The sequence below is a fragment of the Euleptes europaea genome, chromosome 19, assembly GCF_029931775.1.
Source record: "Euleptes europaea isolate rEulEur1 chromosome 19, rEulEur1.hap1, whole genome shotgun sequence".
Lineage (NCBI taxonomy): Eukaryota > Metazoa > Chordata > Lepidosauria > Squamata > Sphaerodactylidae > Euleptes > Euleptes europaea.
Window position 1 is genome coordinate 24243606 of NC_079330.1, and position 22002 is coordinate 24265607.

At 47.9% G+C, this 22002-nt stretch overlaps 1 protein-coding gene across 1 annotated transcript; it reads left to right on the forward strand.

Moving 5' to 3' along the window:
- The first annotated feature begins 10798 nt into the window (after positions 1 to 10798).
- Positions 10799 to 21634, forward strand: SERPINF1 (serpin family F member 1). Its single transcript, XM_056865211.1, has 7 exons — positions 10799 to 10881; positions 12582 to 12786; positions 13550 to 13705; positions 15054 to 15257; positions 17458 to 17600; positions 19748 to 19958; positions 21329 to 21634. Exons 1-7 carry the CDS (start codon positions 10801 to 10803, stop codon positions 21586 to 21588), a joined length of 1260 nt encoding a protein of 419 aa, XP_056721189.1. The 5' UTR covers positions 10799 to 10800; the 3' UTR covers positions 21589 to 21634.
- The last annotated feature ends 368 nt before the right edge of the window (positions 21635 to 22002 follow it).

The following is a 22002-nucleotide window of genomic DNA, read 5'->3' on the forward strand; positions in this document are numbered from 1 at the left end:
GGGCGAATCCACATGGTGGGGTGGGGGTGACCAGGTGTGGCTTTGGCTTCTCTAAATACCTCTCCTCCCCCACTCCCCAGTTTGTCTTTGGGAGCTGCCTGGGAGCTTTTCCTCTTGGAAGTCTGGCATATAAATTGTTACTTCTCAGAGATTTCCCTGCACTCTTCCAAAAATATGTGGCGTTTTCAACCCTCACCTACTTCTCCTTGACCCTTTGCTCCAGTCCCTTCTCTGGAGTCTGGATCCCAGTTAAGAGTTCATTCAGGTTTTCCTCTGCTCTGATTCCCACCCCCCAATAAAAAAGATGCTGAGTCAGTGAAGATACTGTGGAGAGACTTAACCCTTACTCCACTATGTCCAGACTCTAATCTGGACTCTAATCTGGAGAACCGGGTGTGATTCCCCACTCTTCCACATGAGCAGTGGACTCTAATCTGGTGAACCAGGTTGGTTTCCCCACTCCTCCACATGAAGCCTGCTGGGTGACCTTGGGCTAGTCACAGCTCTCTTAGAGCTCTCTCTCAGCCTCATCTACCTCACAGGGTGTCTGTTGTGGGGAGGGGAAGGAAAGGTGATTGTTATCCAGTTTGATTCTTCCCGAAGTGGTAGAGAAAGTCGGTGTATAAAATCCTCCTCCTCTTCCTGGCTTGTAGGTAAAGGTAAAGGTCCCCTGTGCAAGCACCGGGTCATTCCTGACCCATGGGGTGACGTCACATCCCAACGTTTCCTAGGCAGACTTTGTTTGTGGGGTGGTTTGCCAGTGCCTTCCCCAGTCATCTTCCCTTGACCCCCAGCAAGCTGGGTACTCATTTCACCGACCTCGGAAGGATGGAAGGCTGAGTCAACCTTGAGCCGACTACCTGAAACCAACTTCCGTCGGGATCGAACTCAGGTCGTGAGCAGAGCTTTTGACTGCAGTACTGCAACTTACCACTCTGCGCCATGGGGCTCTTTCCTGGCTCGTAGCCCGTACTAAATCTGCTGCGGCACTTGCTTTTGTGTCCTCGGTTATATACACAACAAACAGCAATTGAAAGCCACTAGTAGCTGGGAGGTGGGGCTGAGAAGGGAGGGCCAACCTCTGGGACATCCCCCTCTACAGCAGAGAACTGGGAATTCCCCAGGGTCCTGCCCCGCTGCTGCACTAGTTGGCGCTTCTTTCATAAGTGTATGTGTGGGTGGGGAGGAAATCCTAGAAATGTGCATGTCAGCAGTTGGCTGTAATTGAACAAAATTGTCTAAGGAAGAGGCAGGAGTGAGTCAAAATGCAAGAAGGATGTGTGTGAGCCAATGCTAGAGGAACGGCCTCCCCTGCCATCGAGATTCACACTTGTGTATTGCGATGGATTTGAATTGTAAGCCGCTTTATGTACCGACCTGGCTGCAAAACGGAGTGCACATACAAAAAGGAAATGAGGTAAATAGTGCACGTTCTGTACCAGTCTCCTCCTGAGTTCACACTGTCACCTCAACTCTGGCTTACTGTGTGGAGGGACTACGACAGAAGCTTCTTTACCCTGTTCAGGTTTGCCTGTAACCCAGTAGCCAGGGTAGTGACCTGAACTTCCGTGTAGAGGCACTGAACACCATAGCTATACATCTAATTCCCACACGTGCTCTCAATCTGCAGATAGCTACATCTGTGGATCAGGCGCCACACTTACCCCCAACAGATGTTTCTACACACCTGGGGGGGGGCTTTGGTCTGCAGGAAAATCAGACATTTTTTTAAACGGAGGGAGTTAAATCCCCCTCCCCCAATAAAAAGCGTTCTCTGCACAAGCACAGAGAATGTGTTTACTTCAGGCTGAAGGCGGTGGAGAAGACTGGGAGCGGCGCTGGGCTTGGTGGCAGTGGCAGCTCCCGGCGGGGGCCTTGGTGTGCCCACCTGGAGCAGTCCAGGTGAGCTGCTGAGAGAGAGGGTGTGGGGGAAAGATTCGGTACGCCCACCCGGACTGCCAAGAGGAAAGGAGGGTGGAGAAGCCTCGGCGGAGTGCCAGTTGAGAGGGAGGGTGGAGAGGGAAGCCTCGGTGTGCATTGTGGGCAGGGGGGGGGGAAGCCTCAGCAGGCCATTGGGTGGCGGGACCTCTGCCCACCTACCTCTGCAAGTTTATTGTGGGTCTCCCCTTGTGCTGCTGATAAACCACAAGGGGAGCTTTTATGCCCTGCCTGTGAGGTTTCTGGGAAAGACAATGCTGGACTCGAGAATCCCGTAGTCTAATCCAACCTAGGCAGTTCTGATGCTTTAAAACATTCTTTAGGTTAATAGTATTTTTCCCCAGTAGGTAAATAAAGAAAAATAGAATTACGAAAGTAGAAAACAATGCAGTAAAAAGATAAGATGGTGCATACAATGAACAGTGGAATAGACTGCAATCTTGTACCCTTGACAAAAGCAAACTCCTCATTCCAACATTCCCAACATAGAATCATAGAGTTGTAAGGGGCCACCAGGGTCATCTAGTCCAACCCCCTGCACAATGCAGGAAATTCACACTACCTCCCCCACACACACACCCCAGTGACCATGCCCAGAAGATGGCCAAGATGCCCTCCTTCTCATCATCTGCTTAAGGTAATAGAATCAGCATTGTTGACAGATGGCCATCTAACCTCTTCTTCAAAATGTCCAGGGAAGGAGAGTTCACCACCTCCCGAGGAAGGTGACATGGGCTGCTGTATGAAAGGCTGCTAATAAATCCAGGAGGAACAGCCAAGTGCCTCAGAGATCACAGACATATGGCTATAGCTTGAAATTGTTAATTGAGCTATAAAATGGTATAGCTTAACCTTATCCCCTGTCATTTATCAATGTAAAAAAAAAAAGCATTCCCATGGTGATAGGGGAATGGCAGCTCCAGGGGACCAAGGCAAGGAAAATGGCACAGATATGAGTGGGACTTGGAAATAGGGTTGCCAACCTCCAGGTGCTAGCTGGAGATCTCCCGCTATTACAACTGATCTCCAGCTGATAGAGATCAGTTCACCTGGAGAAAATGGTCACTTTGGCAATAGGACTCTATGGCATTGAAGTCCCTCCCCAAACCCTGCCCTCCACAGGCTCCACCCCAAAAACCTCCTGCCGGTGGAGAGTGGGGACTTGGCAACCCTACTTAGAAAAGTACATACCTTCCTGTGCTTTGACTACATCCGTTCCAAGAAGATTGTGCCAGATCAGATCTGAGAAAAGTAACAACCAAAAGGGGGAAAGCATGGAAAGTGGTATATGGAAATTTTTTAAACATAAACACACACACACACACACACACTCCAGTTTAGGCATGAAACCTAAGCAACACCTCCATGTGGAGGCAGCCTCAAAAAACTGTTTTGGAGCCCCATCGATCTTGCATAGTGCTTCTCATGCAAAGAAGGACCCCCCCCCCCAATAGGTCAGAACATGACCCCTTAGTAGGGATGCCAACCTCCAGATACTAGCTGGAGATCTCCTGCTATTACAACTGATCTCCAGCTGATAAAGATCAGTCCACTTGGAGAAAATGGCCGATTTGGCAATTGGACTCTATGGCATTGAAGCCCCTCCCCAAACCCTGCCCTCTTCAGGCCCCACCCCCAAAACCTCCCGCCGGTGGCAAAGAGGGACCTGGCAACCCTACCCATTAGAAAGCAACTGCTTGTCTCCCCTGTTGTGCATCAAGATATTGTTTTCAGAGGACTGAATCTGGAATAAGAAAACCTTGGCTCATGTTGCGTGAATAAAAACAAAGCCAATTAAACTTTCAAGTCACACACCATTGTAGGTATCAGGAGAAAGTCTGCAGCTGTCCTGGAATCAACCTTACAAAAGTACATCTTTCGCTGCACAGACACCATCTATCACACTTCTGCAAACAGGAAGAATGTAGTGAGCCTTCTTTGCTATTTGTGGCCGCTACCCTTTCTCCTGGGCCTTTAGGAGGCGGAAGCTGCCGACTCAGACCCGTCAAGTAAATACGCCAGAAACCTTACTTTGCTAGAGAGGAGAGAGGAGCAAATTCTGTCTTCTAAGCACCTGGGAAGGAGAAATTCCTGCTATGAGTGTTCCTGAATTCAGTGTAATCTTAAACCTTGTGTAGTCTGTTAACCCTTTAATGTATTGCTGTATACATTCTATGTGGTTAAAGTTGTAGAATCTGCCTTCTTTGTACCTCTGAGAATGAGGCGGATCAGTTCCCAGCTCCTTAATCATAGTTCTTTATACTCAAAACCAACCACAAATACTGTTGATACTTTGCACCTCAATCATACTTCCCTAGTAGGGTTGCCAGGTAGGGTTGGGAAATACCTAGAGATTCTGGGGATGGAGCCTGAGGAGGACGGTGGTTTGGGGAGGAGAAGGACATCAATGGGGTATAATTAAGGTTGCCAACCCTGGGTTTGGAAATACCTTGAGATTTGAGGGTGGAGCCCAGGAGAGTGGTGTTTAGGGAGGGGAGGGTATCATGGTATGCCGTCCACTTTCTGAAGCATCTATTTTCTTCAGGAGAAGTGGAATAGATGTTTTAAATACATAATTAATTAATTAATTACACGATTCATGTAGTCTGGAGATCAGTTGTAATTCCAGGAGATCTCCAACCCCCATCTGGAGGTTGGCAACCATAGGTATCACACCTATATAGGTATCATGCCTATAGGTATCGTACAGCCTGCCTTCCAATGTGGCCATTTTCTGAACTGATCTCTGTCACCTGGAGATTAGTTGTAATCCCAGAAGATCTCTAGCTACCACCTGGAGGCTAGCAAACCTAATTCCTAGGCCCAGAGACTTGGTCCTTCAAGGGGGCCTATGCTGTTCCCCTATCCAAAGCCTGGTGTTAGTTCTAACTGCTCCAAAGCCCCCAGAAAAAAACGATGATTAAGAAGCTGGGGGAATTGTGAAAAAGGAATTGGGAATAAGGAACCAGGAACCAACTTCAGCCTCATTGGACTTACTTGCCTCAAGTAGTAGTTACTGTTGTTCGGCAAACAAGGCCACTTGTATCTGACGAAGGGAGCATATACATGGAAATCTTATTGGTCTTTTAGGTGCTATCAGACTCAAATCTTGCAAGACCACTTGGACAACGCATCTGCCTTGCATTGCTCTTGCTCTGGGCTATATCTAGAAGCCATACTCTTGACCCTTCAGGCTGTTCTGGCTGTTTATCAATCAGGATTTTAAACCTTGAATGTCATTCTGGACATTTAACGCTCTGCTGGAGAGAACCCTCAGTTTGACCAAGCTGCACGAGGGCACTCTCTTTCAGGCAGCATGGTGTAGTGGTTAAGAGTGGTGGTTTGGAGGAGTGGACTCTGATTTGGAGAACTGGGTTCGATTCCTCACTCCTCCATGTGATCGGTGGACGCTAATCTGGTAAACCGGGTTGGTTTCCCCACTCCTACACATGAAGCCAGCTGGGTGACCTTGGGCTAGTCACAGCTCTCTTAGAGCTCTCTCAGCCTCACCTACCTCACAAGGTGTCTGCAGTGGACTCCAATCTGGAGAATCGAATTTGATTCCCCACTCCTCCACATGAGCAATGGACTCTAATCTGATTCCCCACTCCACATGAAACCAGCTGGGTGACCTTGGGCTAGTCACAGCTCTCTTAGAGCTCTCTCAGCCTCACCTACCTCACAAGGTGTCTGCAGTGGACTCCAATCTGGAGAATCGAGTTTGATTCCCCACTCCTCCACATGAGCAATGGACTCTAATCTGATTCCCCACTCCACATGAAACCAGCTGGGTGACCTTGGGCTAGTCACAGCTCTCTTAGAGCTCTCTCAGCCCCACCTACCTCACAAGGTGTCTATTGTGGGGAGGGGAAGGGAAGGCGATTGTAAGCCGGTTTGATTCTCCCTGAAGTGGTAGAGAAAGTTGGCTTATAAAAACCAACTCTTCTTCTTCCACACAGGGCTGTGGTTTTCTCATTCACAAGCAGCTCTATCCAGCTAGGACAGCAGTGTGCCAAAAACAGGAGGAGGCTGCTTTAAGAGGACTTTGGGAAGCTGTAATCTGAAGCCCGCTGAGGAGGACTGGGGGCTGGCAGACGGCAGAGGCAGATGTGGTCCCAGAACGGGAGCGTAGCACTCTTCCTCTGCTCTTTCATCTCACACAAACGGGGCAAGGAGAATTACAGATGTGGACAGGTAAGGGAGAACTCTGAGGAGCGATCCAAATTCATTCCTGCATGTTTGGTGGCCACAGGGCCAAGGGGGCAATCGGAAGTTAGGAGGGCTGGTGTGTCTGGATGGCCAGAGAGTTCCTAGAATGGCACAGTGGGGAACAATAATATCAGATGGGGTGCCACGTTAATCCGAGTGGTATCTCAAAGGCTAATGAAAATTTTGGAGCTTTAATGAGCCTCGCTTCATCAGATGAATTGAAGTGCCTACCCATTAGGCAGACATAGTTATCCTAAATGCCACAGACAAAACCCACAAACCAGAGGTTCCCAAAGGTCATGGAGCACTTTTCAGGAGATAAATTCATCACGGAGCGCTAATTTTCACCTAGCACCTACATACTGAACCGAATGACAGTAGTGTTTTTCTTTCCAAACTTTTCGTGGAGCACTAGGAGACGTTTCGCAGAGCACCAAGTGCTCCACAGAGCAGAGTTTGGGAACCTCTGCCACAGACTAACCCCTCTTCGTCATACCTCTCCATCTGTAGTTCTGTTCTTTGCGGTTTTTAGTATGTTTCCAGACCTATCTGCATGCATCTCGTGAAACGTCCGCAGACTCACAGAAGCTTGTGCGGGAATACATTTTGTTAGTCTTTAAGGTGCCGCTGCTAGATTCTTGCTTTATAAGCGAGCCCACACAAAAAGGCAGGTGTGAGGAATCATCATGAGGGGCAGTGGAATGTGTGTGTGACAAAAACGGATGCTCTTCTTCCTCCAAAATGTGGCAGAGTGTTAATTTTTCTCCCTGTCGCTAACTTTCATTTCCCTCTTAGGTCATTTCTGCAACTGCAAAAAAGTTTAGCAGCTTAAGAGGGAATATACAGGAATCCAGAGAGGGGGGCCAGATGCACATTGTCGGCTCCAGCAGCTTCCTGGTACAGGCAGCTTTTCAGTGTTGCATTCTGACAAGCCTGTAGTGCATCCGCCTTTCCCAAAGGGAACTGCAATCAGTTTAAAACCTCCAGCTGCAAGAGCCATTCATCCCTTTGGCCAGCTGCTTATTTCCTCCCTGCTCAAGAAATGGGGCCCTTCAGCATCCCAGTTCCTTGTCCATCGGCCAGCCTTGTGATGTATCTTCATTCAGCTTACAGAGTTCAGGGGAAAAAATCCATCCCAGGAAACACCCAACTCTGGCTAAAATAGAGGTCTTTCCTGTATTCCCCGTCCCCCGGGTTGCATGTTTCAGAGTTGTGCTAATCAGAGCCAGATGTTTAGAAACGTCGGCGCTCAGTAAGGCTTCAGAGTAGCTTCTTGGCAAACCCTGGAAATTCTGAACCTGGCAACAGTGACCAAGAGAGGACATCCAACTTCCCTTCTGAGGACCCCTCTCTAGAACGGAGTGTGGTTGGGACCAGAACACACTGGTAGTTTTTTCCAGTTGGGCTAGGCTTAACAGACACCCCTCCCCATCTTTGCATACGTACCATAGGCTATGCTTTCTAGATAGCCCTTCCAGTGCAGATGGTGAAAGAGACTCTCATCCGGCAGGCAATTTCTTCCTCGGGAGACTCCCCCCCCCCATTTCTTCTCAAGCTGCAAAACTTTTTTTTTCCTGCTGCAAAGATGATGTTTGTAAGAGGAAAAATAAAGTTGGTGGCAGGGAGGGTAATTAACTCTCTGCCACTCCTGTCGTGTTAATTTTAGGAGAGTGCAGATTCTGAAACTCATGGACAACCTGCTAATTAGGCTGCCCCGGCTCCTAGCTCCCGACACTGCCTTCCCTTTAATCGTAGGCTTGGAAGAACATAACTGCTGTTTCCACACAGTCCGTTTGGCGCCAGCTTTCAGGGACACGGCAACCATGGCTGCTGGGGTTATGTGGGCTGTCCTTTGGACTGGATATAACAGTCTAAAGTTCCTTTGCAAACACCAGGGAGAGGTTAACCTGGAGATCTGCCAAATAGCCATGCTGGTTTCTTTCTCACAGAGGTCTCCTCCAAGTTCATTTGCTCTCGTAAGCACAGTTAGGGCCTTCTTTAAAGGCCCATTGAAGCCAATTAGCTTAGAGTGGTTAGGGACTTCAATGGGGTATAACGCCATAGATTCCACCTTTAAAAGTGGCCATTTTCTCCAGGGGAACTGATCTCTGTTGCCTGGAGATCAGCTTAGGGTTGCCAGATCCCTCTTCGCCATTGGTGGAGGTCAAACGTAATAGCAGGAGATCTCCAGCTAGTACCTGGAGGTTGGCAAGCCTAGATCAGTTGTAATGGCGGGAGATCTCCAGCCACTACCTGGAGGTTGGCAACCCTGACCCCAATGTCCCCTCCTGTAACTGGAAATAACTATCAAGTCTTGCCCTCTTGAGGAGCAAAGAACAAGTCTTGAGCTTCTCCTTGGGCCCTCTGGTAAATTAAGAGCACAATCACATTTCCCCTTAGTCTTCTCTTCCCCAGGCTGCACATACCCAATTCTTTTAACCTTTCCTCACAGGCCTTGCTTTCCAAACCCACAGTCTTCTTTGTCGCCCTCTTCTAAACTCGTTTCAGTTTGCCTTCCTCTTTCGCAAAGAGAGACAACCAAGATGAGACAGAATATACTCCAGATGAGGTCTGACTAGCACAGCGTTGAGGGAAACCATAATTTCTTGTAACTTATCCAGTATGCTTCTACTAACACAGGCTAAAATTGTATTAACCTTTTTTGCAGCTGCATCACGCTCCTGACCTGTCCCACTTGAGCTTGATTGTGAGCCTAAGACCCCCTTTTTACATATTTTCCTGCCAATTTTCCCCCAAATTTTTTTGGCCTAAACGCAGAGCTTTGCATTTAGAATCATGGAATCATAGAGTTGAAAGGGACCACCAGGGTCATCAAGTCCAACCCCCTGCACAATGCAAGAAATTCACAACTGCCCCCCCACACACACCTAGTGACCAGAAGATGGCCAAGATGCCCTCCCTCTCATCATCTGCCTAAGGTCACAGAATCAGCTGACAGATGGCCATCTAACCTCTTCTTAAAAACCTCCAGGGAAGGAGAGCTTACCACCTCCCGAGGAGGCCTGTTCCACTGAGGAACCGCTCTGTTAGAAAATTCTTCCTAATGTCTAGACGGAAACTCTTTTGATTTAATTTCAACCCGTTGGTTCTGATCCGACCTTGGGCAACAGGAAACAACTTGGCACCATCCTCCATATGACAGCCCCTCAAGTACTTGAAGATGGTTATCATATCCCCTCTCAGTCTTCTCCTCTTCAGGCTAAACATACCCAGCTCCTTCAACCTTTCCTCATAGGACTTGGTCTCCAGACCCCCTCACCATCTTTGTTGCCCTCCTCTGGACACATTCCAGCTTGTCTAAATCTTTTTTAAATTGTGGTGCCCAAAACTGAAATTTGTCTCCATAGGATTTCATGTTGTTACTTTCAGCCAGACTTTCCAAACTATCATAGAATAGAATAATAGAATCATAGAGTTGGAAGGGAATGCCAGGGTCATATAGTCCAACCCTCTGCACAATGCAGGAAATTCACAACTACCTCCCCACACATTCCGTGCCCAGAAGATGGGAGGGGGGGAACCTTCCAGGATCCCTGGCTAATTTGGCCTGGAGGAAAATTGCTTCCTGACCCCAAAGTGGTGATGGGCATTTCCCTGGGCATGTAAGAAAGGGCCATGAGAGCCAAACACTGACGCAACCCTTCCTGCCCTCCCTCTCATGATCTGCCTGAGTTCACAGAATTGGTGTTGCTGTCAGATGGCCATCTAACCTCTGCTTAAAAACCTCCAAAGAAGGAGAGCTCACCACCTCCCGAGGAAGCCTGTTCCACTGAGGAACCGCTCTGTTAGAAAACTCTTCCTAATGTCAAGACGGAAACTCTTTTGATTTAATTTCAACCCGTTGGTTCTGGTCCGACCTTCTGGGGCAACAGAAAACAACTTGGCACCATACTCTATATGACAGCCCTTCAAGTACTTGAAGATGGTTATCATATCCCCTCTCAGTCTCCTCTTCAGGCGATCAAGAACATTATGGATTTTATTGCTGCCCTCCAAGCTATTCCTCCCAGTTTTGTGTCATCAGCAAAGGTATCAAAGCACTAGATTTTGGATGAAAAGAGCCAGTTACCGATGTAAAACACAAACCCTCCCTCAGAGCTGGGTGTAATAAGCCTGTCCTGGACCAAATTCTGCAAAACCAAAAACCAAATTCTAAAACCTTCCTGACGAGGCACCAGGTTATTTAAAATAGCTTCTAACTAAGGAAAACCCAAGGAGGGTCTCCCTTACCGGGAACGCTTTCCCCCTCTCATAGGAAAAGGTCAAGGCTTTCTCAGAAAGGAAAGCCCTTGTTCTTCATTGTTCAGTGGTCTTGTTTTACCTTTTAGGCCATATTGGGTACTAGATGTTTTGTTGTTCAGTGAATTTTTACAAGAAGAATGGTTTAAAATTCTTTGTTTTTTTCCTGCTGGCCCAGGACCAGACAGCAGCATCTAGACAGCCCCAAATCCTCATTTCCTTTGCAACACCAAAGGTGGAAAAGTTGTGTTTTAAACATTAAGTCCTTGTGAAGCTGAGTTCTTTGACTCTGCACCAGATTTCCTCCCTTTTAGTGCTGGTATGCACACTGTACCGGGCTAGGGATGATCACTGAAGTTACCTTGATCCGTTCTTATCCCTTCAGGCGCCACCATGCAGGGACTGATGGTTCTTCTGTGTCTGGGACTCCTCACCACCTCCGGCAGAAGCCAGGAATTAAGGACTGGTGAGCAGGTGAGCAGCCTACAGGGCAGGTGGGAAGGTTTTAGGAAACACCTTCTATATCAGCCTCCACACTGCAGGCTGTAGCATTTCAAAGGCCATCTTGGGCTTAACACTAACCCGAGCTTGCAAGACAGGGTTGGAAGACTGGCTGTCCTATGATTTAGAAAACTGGGATGAAGTTTCCTATTCCCCTTGTACTGTGGGAATCACTAGGGTTGCCAGGTCCCTCTTTGCCACTGGCAGGAGGTTTTGGGGGTGGAGCCTGAGGAGGGTCGCATTTTGGGAGGGGAGGGACTTCAATGCCATAGAGTCCAATTGCCAAAGCGGCCATTTTATCCCGGGGAACTGATGTCTATCAGCTGGAGATCAGTTGTAATAGCAGGAGATCTCCAGCTAGTACCTGGAAGTTGCTGCTGAGATAAAGAAATACCTGTGCTGAAACCAGTTGAGACTGAGATAATCTGCAGCACGTGGGCTCAGAATAATATAGAACTGAAACTGTGCTAAGCACATAGGGCGAAAAGGCACGGTCGCTTGAGCCTCCTTTCTTCCCTGTCCCAGCCAGGATTCAGCCAGGATCGTTCGTGCGTTCGATCCTGGCTGAATCCTGGCTGGAGCAGGGAAGAAAGGAGGCTCAAGCGACCGTGCCTTTTTGCCCGTAGTGTTTTATTTAGCAATTGACCAAATGGCAAAGCTGCCAGGTTATGCAACAACAATATAAAGAATAACGTAACAATGTTTCAATTTAGGCACAATTTTCAAAGGAGAGCAAACTAAACTTCTCATAACTGTTAACTTCACAATGAAGAGTAGCATACAATGCTAGAAGTAATTTTAACACAAAATAAACACAAAATAGTCTTGGACAACAATTGTTTGAACCAAGAATGTATTAGCTGAATCCAATGTATATTTCTTGCTTTACTTTGAGCATTGCTACTGGACAACCTGGCAACTTTGCCATTTGGTCTATTGCTAAGAATGTATTAGCCTTTTATTGTGTATTTTTTCCACTTTGACACTATACACAATTTTTTGTTTTTGGGCTAACTATTATTTTTTGCTGCTTCCTAAATAAAACACTACGTGCTTAGCACAGTTTCAGTTCTATATTATTCTGAGCCCACGTGCTGCAGATTATCTTAGTACCTGGAAGTTGGCAACCCTAGGAATTACTTAGACTTTCCCCCCACTGACCCAGGAAGGCTTAGAAAACAAATCCCCCATTCATTACTGCCCCTGACATCAGAGAATCTGTGTGTAAAGTGTCGTCAAGTCGCAGCTGACTAATGGCGACCCCAGCAAGGTGCTTTCAAGGCAAGTGAGGAGCAGAGGTGGTTTGTCATTGCCTTCCTCTGCAGAGCCTTCCTTGGTGGGCTCCCTTCCAAGTACCAACCTTGCTTAGCTTCCAAGATCTGACAAGATCAAGCTATACTATGCTGTCTTCTCTCCTGTCTAAGGTTGCCAGCTCCAGATTGGTTAATACCTGGAGATTTGTGGCGGAGCCTGAGGAGGGTGGGGTTTAGAGACGGGAGGGACTTGAATGTCATAGCGTCCAATTGCCAAAGTGGCTGTTTTCTCCAGGGGAACTGGTCTCTGTCGGCTGGAGATCAGTTGTAATAGCGGGAGATCTCCAGCCACCACCTGGAGGTTGGCAACCCTACTCCCGTCATCAGACCATCCTAAAGAAGCAATTATGTGCCCCAAAGGAATCTGCAAATCCAGATGCTGATCATGCCGGGGGAGCAGAGGAAGAGGAGGACCCCTTTTACAAGGTGCCCGTGAACAAGCTGGCAGCCTCCGTCTCCAACTTTGGCTACAACCTGTACCGTCAGCAGTCCAGCCAGACGCCCACTGCCAACGTCCTCCTTTCACCCTTCAGTGTTGCCACAGCCCTCTCGGGCCTTTCGATGGGTGAGCTTCCCTTAGGGTTGCCAGGTCCCTCTTAACCACCAGTTAAGGGGAGGGACTTCAATGCCATAGAGTCCAATGGCCAAAGCAGCCATTTTCTCCAGGTGAACTGATCTCTATCGGCTGAAGATCAGTTGAACTAGCAGGAGATCTCCAGCTAGTACCTGGAGGTTGGTAGGTAAACAAGCGTTAGCGTGCTGATAGTTAGTTAGCAAACATCGAACAGCACATGAATGTATTCAAAATACTTTATCAATATAAAACAAGTATTTACAGTCACTGTACATTTACAGCTGAATAATACAGCAATTCTGTATTATTCAGCTGTAAATGTACAGTGACTGTAAATACTTGCTTTAACAGTGCACAAACTGTGTTTTCTTTAAGTTTTATATTGATAAAGTATTTTGCATACATTCATGTGCTGTTCGATGTTTGCTAAGTACCTGGAGGTTGGCAACCCTATGCCTTAGGGTTGCCAGGTCCCTCTTCACCGCTGGCGGGGCTTTTTTGGGGTGGAGCCTGAGGAGGGTGGGGTTTGGGGAGGGGAGGGACTTCAGTGCCGTAGAGTCCAATTGCCAAAGTGGCCATTTTCTCCAGGTGAACTGATCCCTATCAGTTGGAGATCAGTTGTAATAGCAGGAGATCTCCAGCTAGTCCCTGGAGGTTGGCAACGCTAGCTTGCCTTCTCTTCTGTTCCATCTCGCTCTGACGTCGCTCAAAGCGGGAGAGTAAAATCTCACCGGCCTTTCTTTGCCGTTGGCAGGTGCGGGAGAACGAACAGAAGCCCTCATCTCCCGTGCTCTCTTCTACGACTTGCTCGATAAGGCGGAGGTCCACAGCACATACCGGGCGCTCCTGGCCAGCCTTGCCGTCCCCACCAAAGGATTGAAGACTGCCTCTCGCCTCGTCGTGGAGAGAAGTAAAGCTTGGCGCCCACGTCCCCCAGAAACGAGGGCTGCTTGGGGGAGGACATATGGAAGGGCCACTGCAGTTCTGTCCCCCCCCTCCCCGCCCTGATAGTGGCTTCTGGCTTATGAACCAAATCATCCAAAGGGGCCCTTGGAAATTCTCCCTACGAGAATTTGCTTTGACAAGATTTTGTAGCAGGTTGTGGGTTAGTCAGATAGCACTGGTTGCCTCCTGAATACTGGACCCCAGACTATTGGTCTAGTAGACAAGGGAAAAAAGAAAGTATTTTTTCACACAACGCATAGTTAAACTGTGGAACTCCCTGCCCCAGGATGTGGTGATGGCTGCCAGCTTGGAGGGCTTTAAGAGGGGACATGTTCATGGAGGAAAGGGGTATTCATGGCTATTAGTTGGAATGGATGCTGGTCATGCTGCATACCTATTCTCTCTAGTATCAGAGGAGCATGCCTATTATTTTGGGTGCAGTGGAACACGGGCAGGATGGTGCTTCTGCAGTCGTCTTGTTTGTGGCTTCCTAGAGGCACCTGGTTGGCCACTGTGTGAGCAGACTGCTGGACTTGATGGGCCTTGGTCTGATCCCGCAGGGCCTTTCTTATGTTCTTATGGGCACAAGTAGGGTTGCCAGTAGGGTTGGCCAGTCCCTCTTCGCCACTGGTGAGAGGTTTTTTGGGCGGAGCCTGAGGAGGGCAGCGTTTGGGGATGGGAGGGACTTCAACGCCATAGAGTCCAATTGCCAGAGCAGCCATTTTCTCCAGGTGAACTGATCTCTATCGGCTGGCAATCAGTTGTAATAGCAGGAGATCTTCTGCTATTACCTGGAGGTTGGCAACCCTACTCTTACAATGTTAGCACATGGACATCCATGTTCACAAGACAGGAGCTGAAATAAGAAGAAGAAAAGTTGGTTTTTATACCCCAATCTTCTCTACCGGCTTACAATCAATTACCTTACCTTCCTCTCCCCACAACAGACTCCGTGTGAGATAGGTGGGGCTGAGAGAGTTCAGAGAGAACTGTGACTAGCCCAAGGTCACCCAGCAGGCTTCATGTGGAGGAGTGGGGAATCAAACCAAGTTCCCCATATTAGAGTCCACCACTCTTAACCACTACACCACGCTGGCTCTCTCTCTCTCTAGGGCATCTGTTCTCTATTTCGGGAATACTGTGACCTAGATTGCATAAGTTAGCCCGGTGTCGGTGGATGGTTTTCCATCAGGGCAGCAAGAGTTTGCATCTCTCCTACATCTACAGGCTGGTTTTGCCCCATGGAATCAGAGCCTTTCCTCCAAACATGGAGTACAGTGGGTTAGAAACATGAGCTTTCTGATCTTTGGCAGGACTGCGAACAAAAATTATGTTTGCGAATGAGCTAGACAAATCCTACGGAATCCGTCCCAGAGTGTTGACTGGAAACGCCCGCGTGGACCTGCAAGAAATTAACAACTGGGTGCAGCAGCGAACCAATGGGAAAGTCACCAGGTTCCTGCGGGAGATCCCCGCTAAAGTCAGCATCCTTCTCCTTGGGGCAGCGTACTTCAAAGGTAAGGCAAGGCTGCTGGGAGGGGGAGAGAGAGAACCAGGAAAAGGAGAAGATCCAGCCGTGGGGTTGGCAACAAATGTTTTTTAAAGTATTTGTTTTGTACTTGTTCATAGAAACAGCAGTCAATATAGTACATCCATAACAATATCGTGCATATTAACATTTGGTTGTGCAGAATAAAAGTATAAATTAAATGGTTTTATCAAGGTGCAAGGTGTTAGAGACCAGTACGCTCTATGACCAGTATACTGAGATGAAATAGATCTGGGAGGGGCTGTGGCTCAGTGGTAGAGCCTCTGCCTGGCATGCAGAAGGTCCCAGGTTCAATCCCGGGCATCTCCAGTTAAAGGGACTAGGCAGGTAGGTGATGTGAAAGACCTCAGCCTGAGACCCTGAAGAGCCACTGCCGGTCTGAGTAGACAATACTGACTTCGATGGACCAAGGGTGTGGTTCAGTAAAAGGCAACTTCATGTGTTCACATTGTGATCAACAAATAAAAAATTAAGTCCAGCCCCAAGTACACTACAAGTGGCCACCACTTCTCAAGAAAGTAGCTTGTGTAGGTTTCATGTTTTTGTCTCCAGTAGTGTTACTGTATTACATATGAAATGATCCTACACTATGTCAATCAATTTTTATAGTGATGGGAATGTTTACATCTCCACTATGCTACAGTTTTGAGTTCTTGTAGCTTCCTGGGACTTGATTCTTCCTCTGGAAATTCAGAAGGATTATTTTAGGGTCTTTTGTGGTGGTGCATTCTGTGTATCGGCGAACTCTATGCCAGTGCATCTGGGCCTTAGGATAGGACCACCAGACAAGAAAGAACTCATCCCACAATTCATTCTGCAAAAACCTGCATTGGTAGTTGTTCACCAGCTGAGTTTGTTTGGCTTCAGGTGCCATTAGCCAATCCCTTTGTACTCACTTTCTTTATCATCAATGCATCTGGAGTTCAAGGGAGACGATTGCCATTTTACATCTAAATCGTTCCCTTAAATCTTGCTCCAGGCCTTCATGTCATTTGTTTCCCTTTCCAAAGGTCATCTCCTTGTACACAAGATAAAAAGGAGAGGGCTCCTTAGGATAATAGGATAAATAAATAATTAAAATAACATACCATTCAATGCATGAAGGAGTGTACCTTTCCTATGTATTTGGACAGCAAAGTAAGACGTCTAATTCATTCACTGAGCCACGTCATTAAGAAGGGTCTCAGATATCTATTTATCCTATTTATTGGCATTTTGTAACGGATGGCATGATATAGAATTATGCATTTTTTCACAGAATAGTGCACGGAAAGACTGAAGGCTTGAAAAAGTTTACATGAAATGGAATTATACCGGATCTCCATTGTATCACGTCTTGTTTCCGTTGCCTACTGACGCACTTTCTATGGATTTTATTGATACGGACTGAATAAGAATTGAGCATTTGGGCTTATATATTTTTGTATTGTAATGCCTTATGCTATGAGTTGGGGTCTCATTTAGACCAATTGTGTTATATATCTTTCTGCTCAAGATTTGTTATTATATGAAATTGTTTCCAATACATGTTTCTAATAGCAAGACTTGCAATTGTGTGTTTTCCTAGCTTTGGAAATAATTGTCTTGTGCTACACTTTGAATTCCAGTACCTGGAGGTTGGCAACCCTAGGGCCATAGCCCCCATGGGCACCACGCTGGGGACCTCATGCGTAAACAATCTTACCAGGGCACAGATGAGTCTTGCATTTGTGCTGAAATGTCAGCTTTTGAGAGTATCTTCCTGTTATGTCCGACTTTTAAAAATGAACTGGTCTGACTACCAGCCTCAAAAACAAGGGGAATTTATAGGGAAACTAGTATGGGCCAAACACTTTTTCTAATAACCCCGTATTTGGAGCATGGCTAAAGTCTTCAATGTTTTGATTGGCAGACCACATTTTCTTGGGAATCAATCCCCCAATGACTCCTTCTCTAGGTACAACCATTTTGATGGTGTGGGATTCTCTGTCAGCTCTAATATTGTTTTTAAGTGAATGGGTAGAACATTTCATTCCCTTTTGTTAGGATCAAAAAGGAGGGAGAAGACTGTGACTTGCCTTCGCTTTCCCCACAGCGACAGCATCGCTAATTCCAACATCTTCTCTCAAGGGAGGAGGAAACTGAGAACACGATTAACAAAAACCGCCCCTCTCTCCCCCTCCCTATAGGAAAATGGGTGACCAGATTTGACTCCAAACTGACTATGCCGCAGGACTTCCACTTGGATGAAGACAGGACAGTGAGCGTCCCCATGATGGCTGCCTCAGACACCCTCGTGAAGTACGGCTTTGATTCCGACCTTGACTGCAAGGTCAGTATCAGACGAGGAGCCCCTCCCTGCCCCATCTGGCCACTGACTGCCCCATAGCAAGGTTGGAGGGGTCTGTCCATCCCTCTCTACTCTTATGGCCAGCAAATCCAAGACAAGCAGCACACAGCTCACACTGGTCTGTATTCACACGATCGTTTCAAGGTCTTTTACAACCCTTGTCTCTTCCTCCTCCTTGACATGACTTTCTTGCACCCTTTAAGGCATTTCCATGGACAAGACCCCGTGAGACTCTCGCCCACCTAAGGTCATGCATAGAACCTTGGCCAGGATTTGAACGTGAGCCCCTGAATCAAGGCCAACACTGGCTACATGCTCTGTAAAAAAAGGCCCATGTACTGGGTCCATTGCCTAAATGCTTGGACTCCGTGCCACCAAAGTAGGGTTGGCAGGTCCCCCCCAGTCACCAGCGATGGGGGATAGGGTTGCCAGATCTAGGTTGGGAAACTCCTGGAGATTTGGGGATGGAGCCTGGGGAGAAGAGGGGTTACGGTGATTGTAAGCTGGTTTGATATCTCCTTAAGTGGTAGAGAGAGTTGGCATATAAAAATCAACTCTTGTTCTTCAGCGCCATAGGGTCCGCCCTCCAGAGTATCTGTTTCCTCTCTGTAGTCTGGAGATTAGCTGTAATTCCAGGGGACCCCCAGGTCCCTCCTGGAATCTGGCACCCCTACACCAAAGATGTCTTCCCCCACCCAACCCCTTCCCTAATGTCATCACCGCAACAGCTGAAACTGGCCAAGGAACTTTCCCTGAAAGGGGATTCAACAGATTCATGGAGGATAGGTCTATCAATGGCTACTAGCCATGGTGACTAAAAGAACCCTCTACATTCAGAGGTAATAAACCTCTGAACAGCAGTTTCAGGAGGCAACGGTGGGGGAAAGCCTCAGCCTCTATGCCAGGTTGTTGGCTCTCCAGAGTCACTGGAGAGCCAGCGTGGTGTAGCGGTTAAGAGCGGTGGTTTGGAGCAGTGGAGTCTGATCTGGTGAACTGGGTTGGTTTCCCCACTCCTCCACATGAAGCCAGCTTGGGGGACCTTGGGCAAGTCACACTCTCTTAGCCCCACCCACCTCACAGGGTGTCTGTTGTGGGGAGGGGAAGGGAAAATGATTGTAAGCCGGTTTGTGTCTTCCTTAAGTGATAGAAAAAGTCAGCATATAAAAATCAACTCTTCTTCTTCTGGTTGGTCACTGTGTGAGACAGGACTCCGGGCTCTTCTTGTGTTCTTAATTCCTGCCACCTGGTGTTGGGTATAAATGGGAGAGGTGTGGAAAAGAACCATTTTTAGTGGCTTCCCTCCGAATTCCACAGTCCAAGCCAGGGAAGCATCTGGAAAGAAAGCAAGAATTTCTCTAGCTGAGGCAGCAAATGAGGACGACAGTAACCTTACAATAACGTTGAGGTTTATGTGGTGTTTCCATTTTCAGAGAATGCCAACTTTGTCCACAAGTTCCAAAGGCCATTTATGCATGGGAGGTTTTGCCTTGGATTGGCCGCTCTCTAGATGCACATTTCCCCCCCCCCCATCCAAATTCTCAAAACTCTGCATGGGGGCTTATTGTTGAGTTTTGAGAATTTGGATGGGGGAAAATGTGCATCTAGAGAGCGGCAAATCCAAGGCAAAACCTCCCAAGAGTGGGATTTGTGAACTGGGTGTTATGAATGGAAGGAGGCAGTGTTTGGGAAGGACAGACCTTTTTAGGGTTTCCACTGGCCCTGGTAGCTGCTGTTCTAAGGGTGTGTATCAAAGGGGCCTGAAGTAAGCATTTAAGCCACACCCAACCCTTCTTGGAACTAAGCCTTCACCCACAGTCACTCCCCCACCCTCCATTTCCAAAGGAGCTGCATCTGCCCTGCCCCTAAACACCAACCACACCAGAAATTCCTCTTTTGGTAAGCATGCTTCTTCCCACAGGCTGGAAGGAGGGACTCCCCCCTTGTCCCGGCATCTTCCAAACCATCTAGCATTGCAAGGTAGACGAGTAACAGAATACAAATCATATCAAACTAAGGGGAGGCGCTCACGCCACCCTGGCTGATCGAGGGGGACACTCGAGGCCGCTGGGGGGTTGAGCCCTTTGTAATGCCGGTGCCTGACCTTGTGCTTTCTCCGACTCCCACCCCAGATTGCCCAGTTGCCCCTGGAGGGGAGTGTCAGTGCCCTGTTCTTTCTGCCCCAAAGCGTGACCCAGAATATGACGCTGATTGAGGAAAGCCTCACCTCGGAGTTTGTCCACGACATCAACAAGCAGCTGAAGTCCGTCTGTGTAGACCTGCGCATGCCGCGGCTCAGGCTGACTTCGGAGGTGGCCCTGGCAGGCACTCTTCAAGAAATGAGTATGTACTTGGTGCAGATCTCTGGCTGGGCGGAGTTAGTACTGGCGCTGCCACCGGCTTTGGCTGGTCCAGATCCGCTCTGCTGCTAAGTGGATGACCCAGGAAGCTCCAGAGCAGGGCTGGCCAATTCAGCCAAGGCTGATGGAATGGTCCAAGTGGCTGGATTCCCCAGGGGCATTCCTGGACCTGGGGGTGACCACTCCTTTGGTGTTGGCATCTAGAACAGGGGTATTGAACTCATTTGTTATGAGGGCCGAATATGACACGTTACTTGGATTAATGCTCTCAAGGGGCAGGATCCAGCCCTTAAGTTTGACACCCCTGATCTAGAACGCTGCAACCAAGAGGCCTTTGAACGTGGGGCTTCATTTATAGCTAGCGCAGCTCATGTCAACTGAGACTTCATGAACCACTACACCAGCATGTTGTAGTGGTTAAGAGCGGTGGTTTGGAGCGGCGGACTCTAATCTGGAGAACTGGATTTGATTCCCCACTCCTCCACATGAGCGGCGGAGGCTAATCTGGTGAACTGGGTTGGTTTCTCCACTCCTCCGCATGAAGCCAGCTGGGTGACCTTGGCCTAGTCACAGCTCTCTTAGAGCTCTCTCAGCCCCACCTTCCTCACAGAGTGTCTGTTGTGGGGAAGGGAAGGTGATTGTAAGCCGTTTTGATTCTTCCTTAAGTGGTAGAGAAAGTTGGTATATAAAAACCAACTCTTCTTCTACATCTTCGTTTGAGTTAGTACACTCGGAGCACACAACACCCTGTGCAAACTTCTTCTTTAAGGGGACTTACAGTACCTACTTACTTTTGCTCATCCTGAACTGGCTATTTGTCTATTTCATTGGAAGGCTGGAGAGTGTTGGAAGAGGACAAGGATTCTCTTCACATCGCCCACTCCAAAGCCAGCTTCCACAAAATACATGTATATAGAAAAAATACCACTATGCAGAATGTAATTATAGAATTTCAAACAGATTATTGTAATTCCATGTGTAGACTTATAATAGTCAGAATACTTGTGTACAAACTATATCAACATGCTTATGTCCAAACAATGCAAACTATACAACAAGGTTTCGCAATTTTATCCTTGTTTCGCATCAGCTTTTTATCTTGCTATTTACAGGAGAATCTTGATCACTTCTTCGGGTCTCTCTGATTCCAATCCTGTTACTATAAGTGTACTTATGTGAATTTTGTTTTATTCTTAACAGCTTCCACAGAATGGTGCAGTCTTCTCCAGGCCAACTCTTGTCCCCCAGGAACCTTGCTAGTTCTTCCCCTCCTTTGCTACTTCTCTGCTGGCAGCAAAAGACGCGGCCTGGCTTTGTCTCCTGCTCTGTTCTAACGTTGTTCTTTCCTTGCAGGGCTCCAGGCGCTCTTTGAGACCCCCGACTTCAGCAAGGTCGCCCCGAAGGCCCTCAAGCTCTCCCACGTGCAGCACAAAGTGAGCCTGGAACTGAACGAAGAAGGGGTCAGGTCAGGGCCCCCGCCACAGGCAGACACCCCTTGCTCGAGCCTCCGCATAGACTACCACTTGGACAGGCCGTTCTTGTTCGTGCTTGAGGACGATGAGACGGGAGCTCTCCTCTTCATCGGGAAAATCCTCGACCCCAGAAGCACTTAGGCCCCTCCCTCTGCCACAGCGACCCACCTGGGGAGTGGGCAGATGGTTATGCATACACAATCCATGCCTGACTTGCTGCAATAAAATGGCTTTTGCTTTAAACGCGCCCAGAGATCAACTAGCTTCACGGGCCGGCAACACCTTTTCCCCTTGCCCCAGAACCTCGTAGCTGATAAGAGATTTGTACAAAAAGGAGACAGTAGCATATGTGTGTGTATGGGCAACAATTCTCTTTCATTTTTCGCATCATTTGTAACTGCTGGTATACAAAACACAATTGCCCACCCGTTGAATAATGCTACAAAGAAATAACAACACTCTGGCTCATTCAACAAGTTGATTCTGTTCACCAATATACACTTTCGAAACAAGCACCATCAATTAACAATGCAATGACCGTCTGCAAAGCACAGC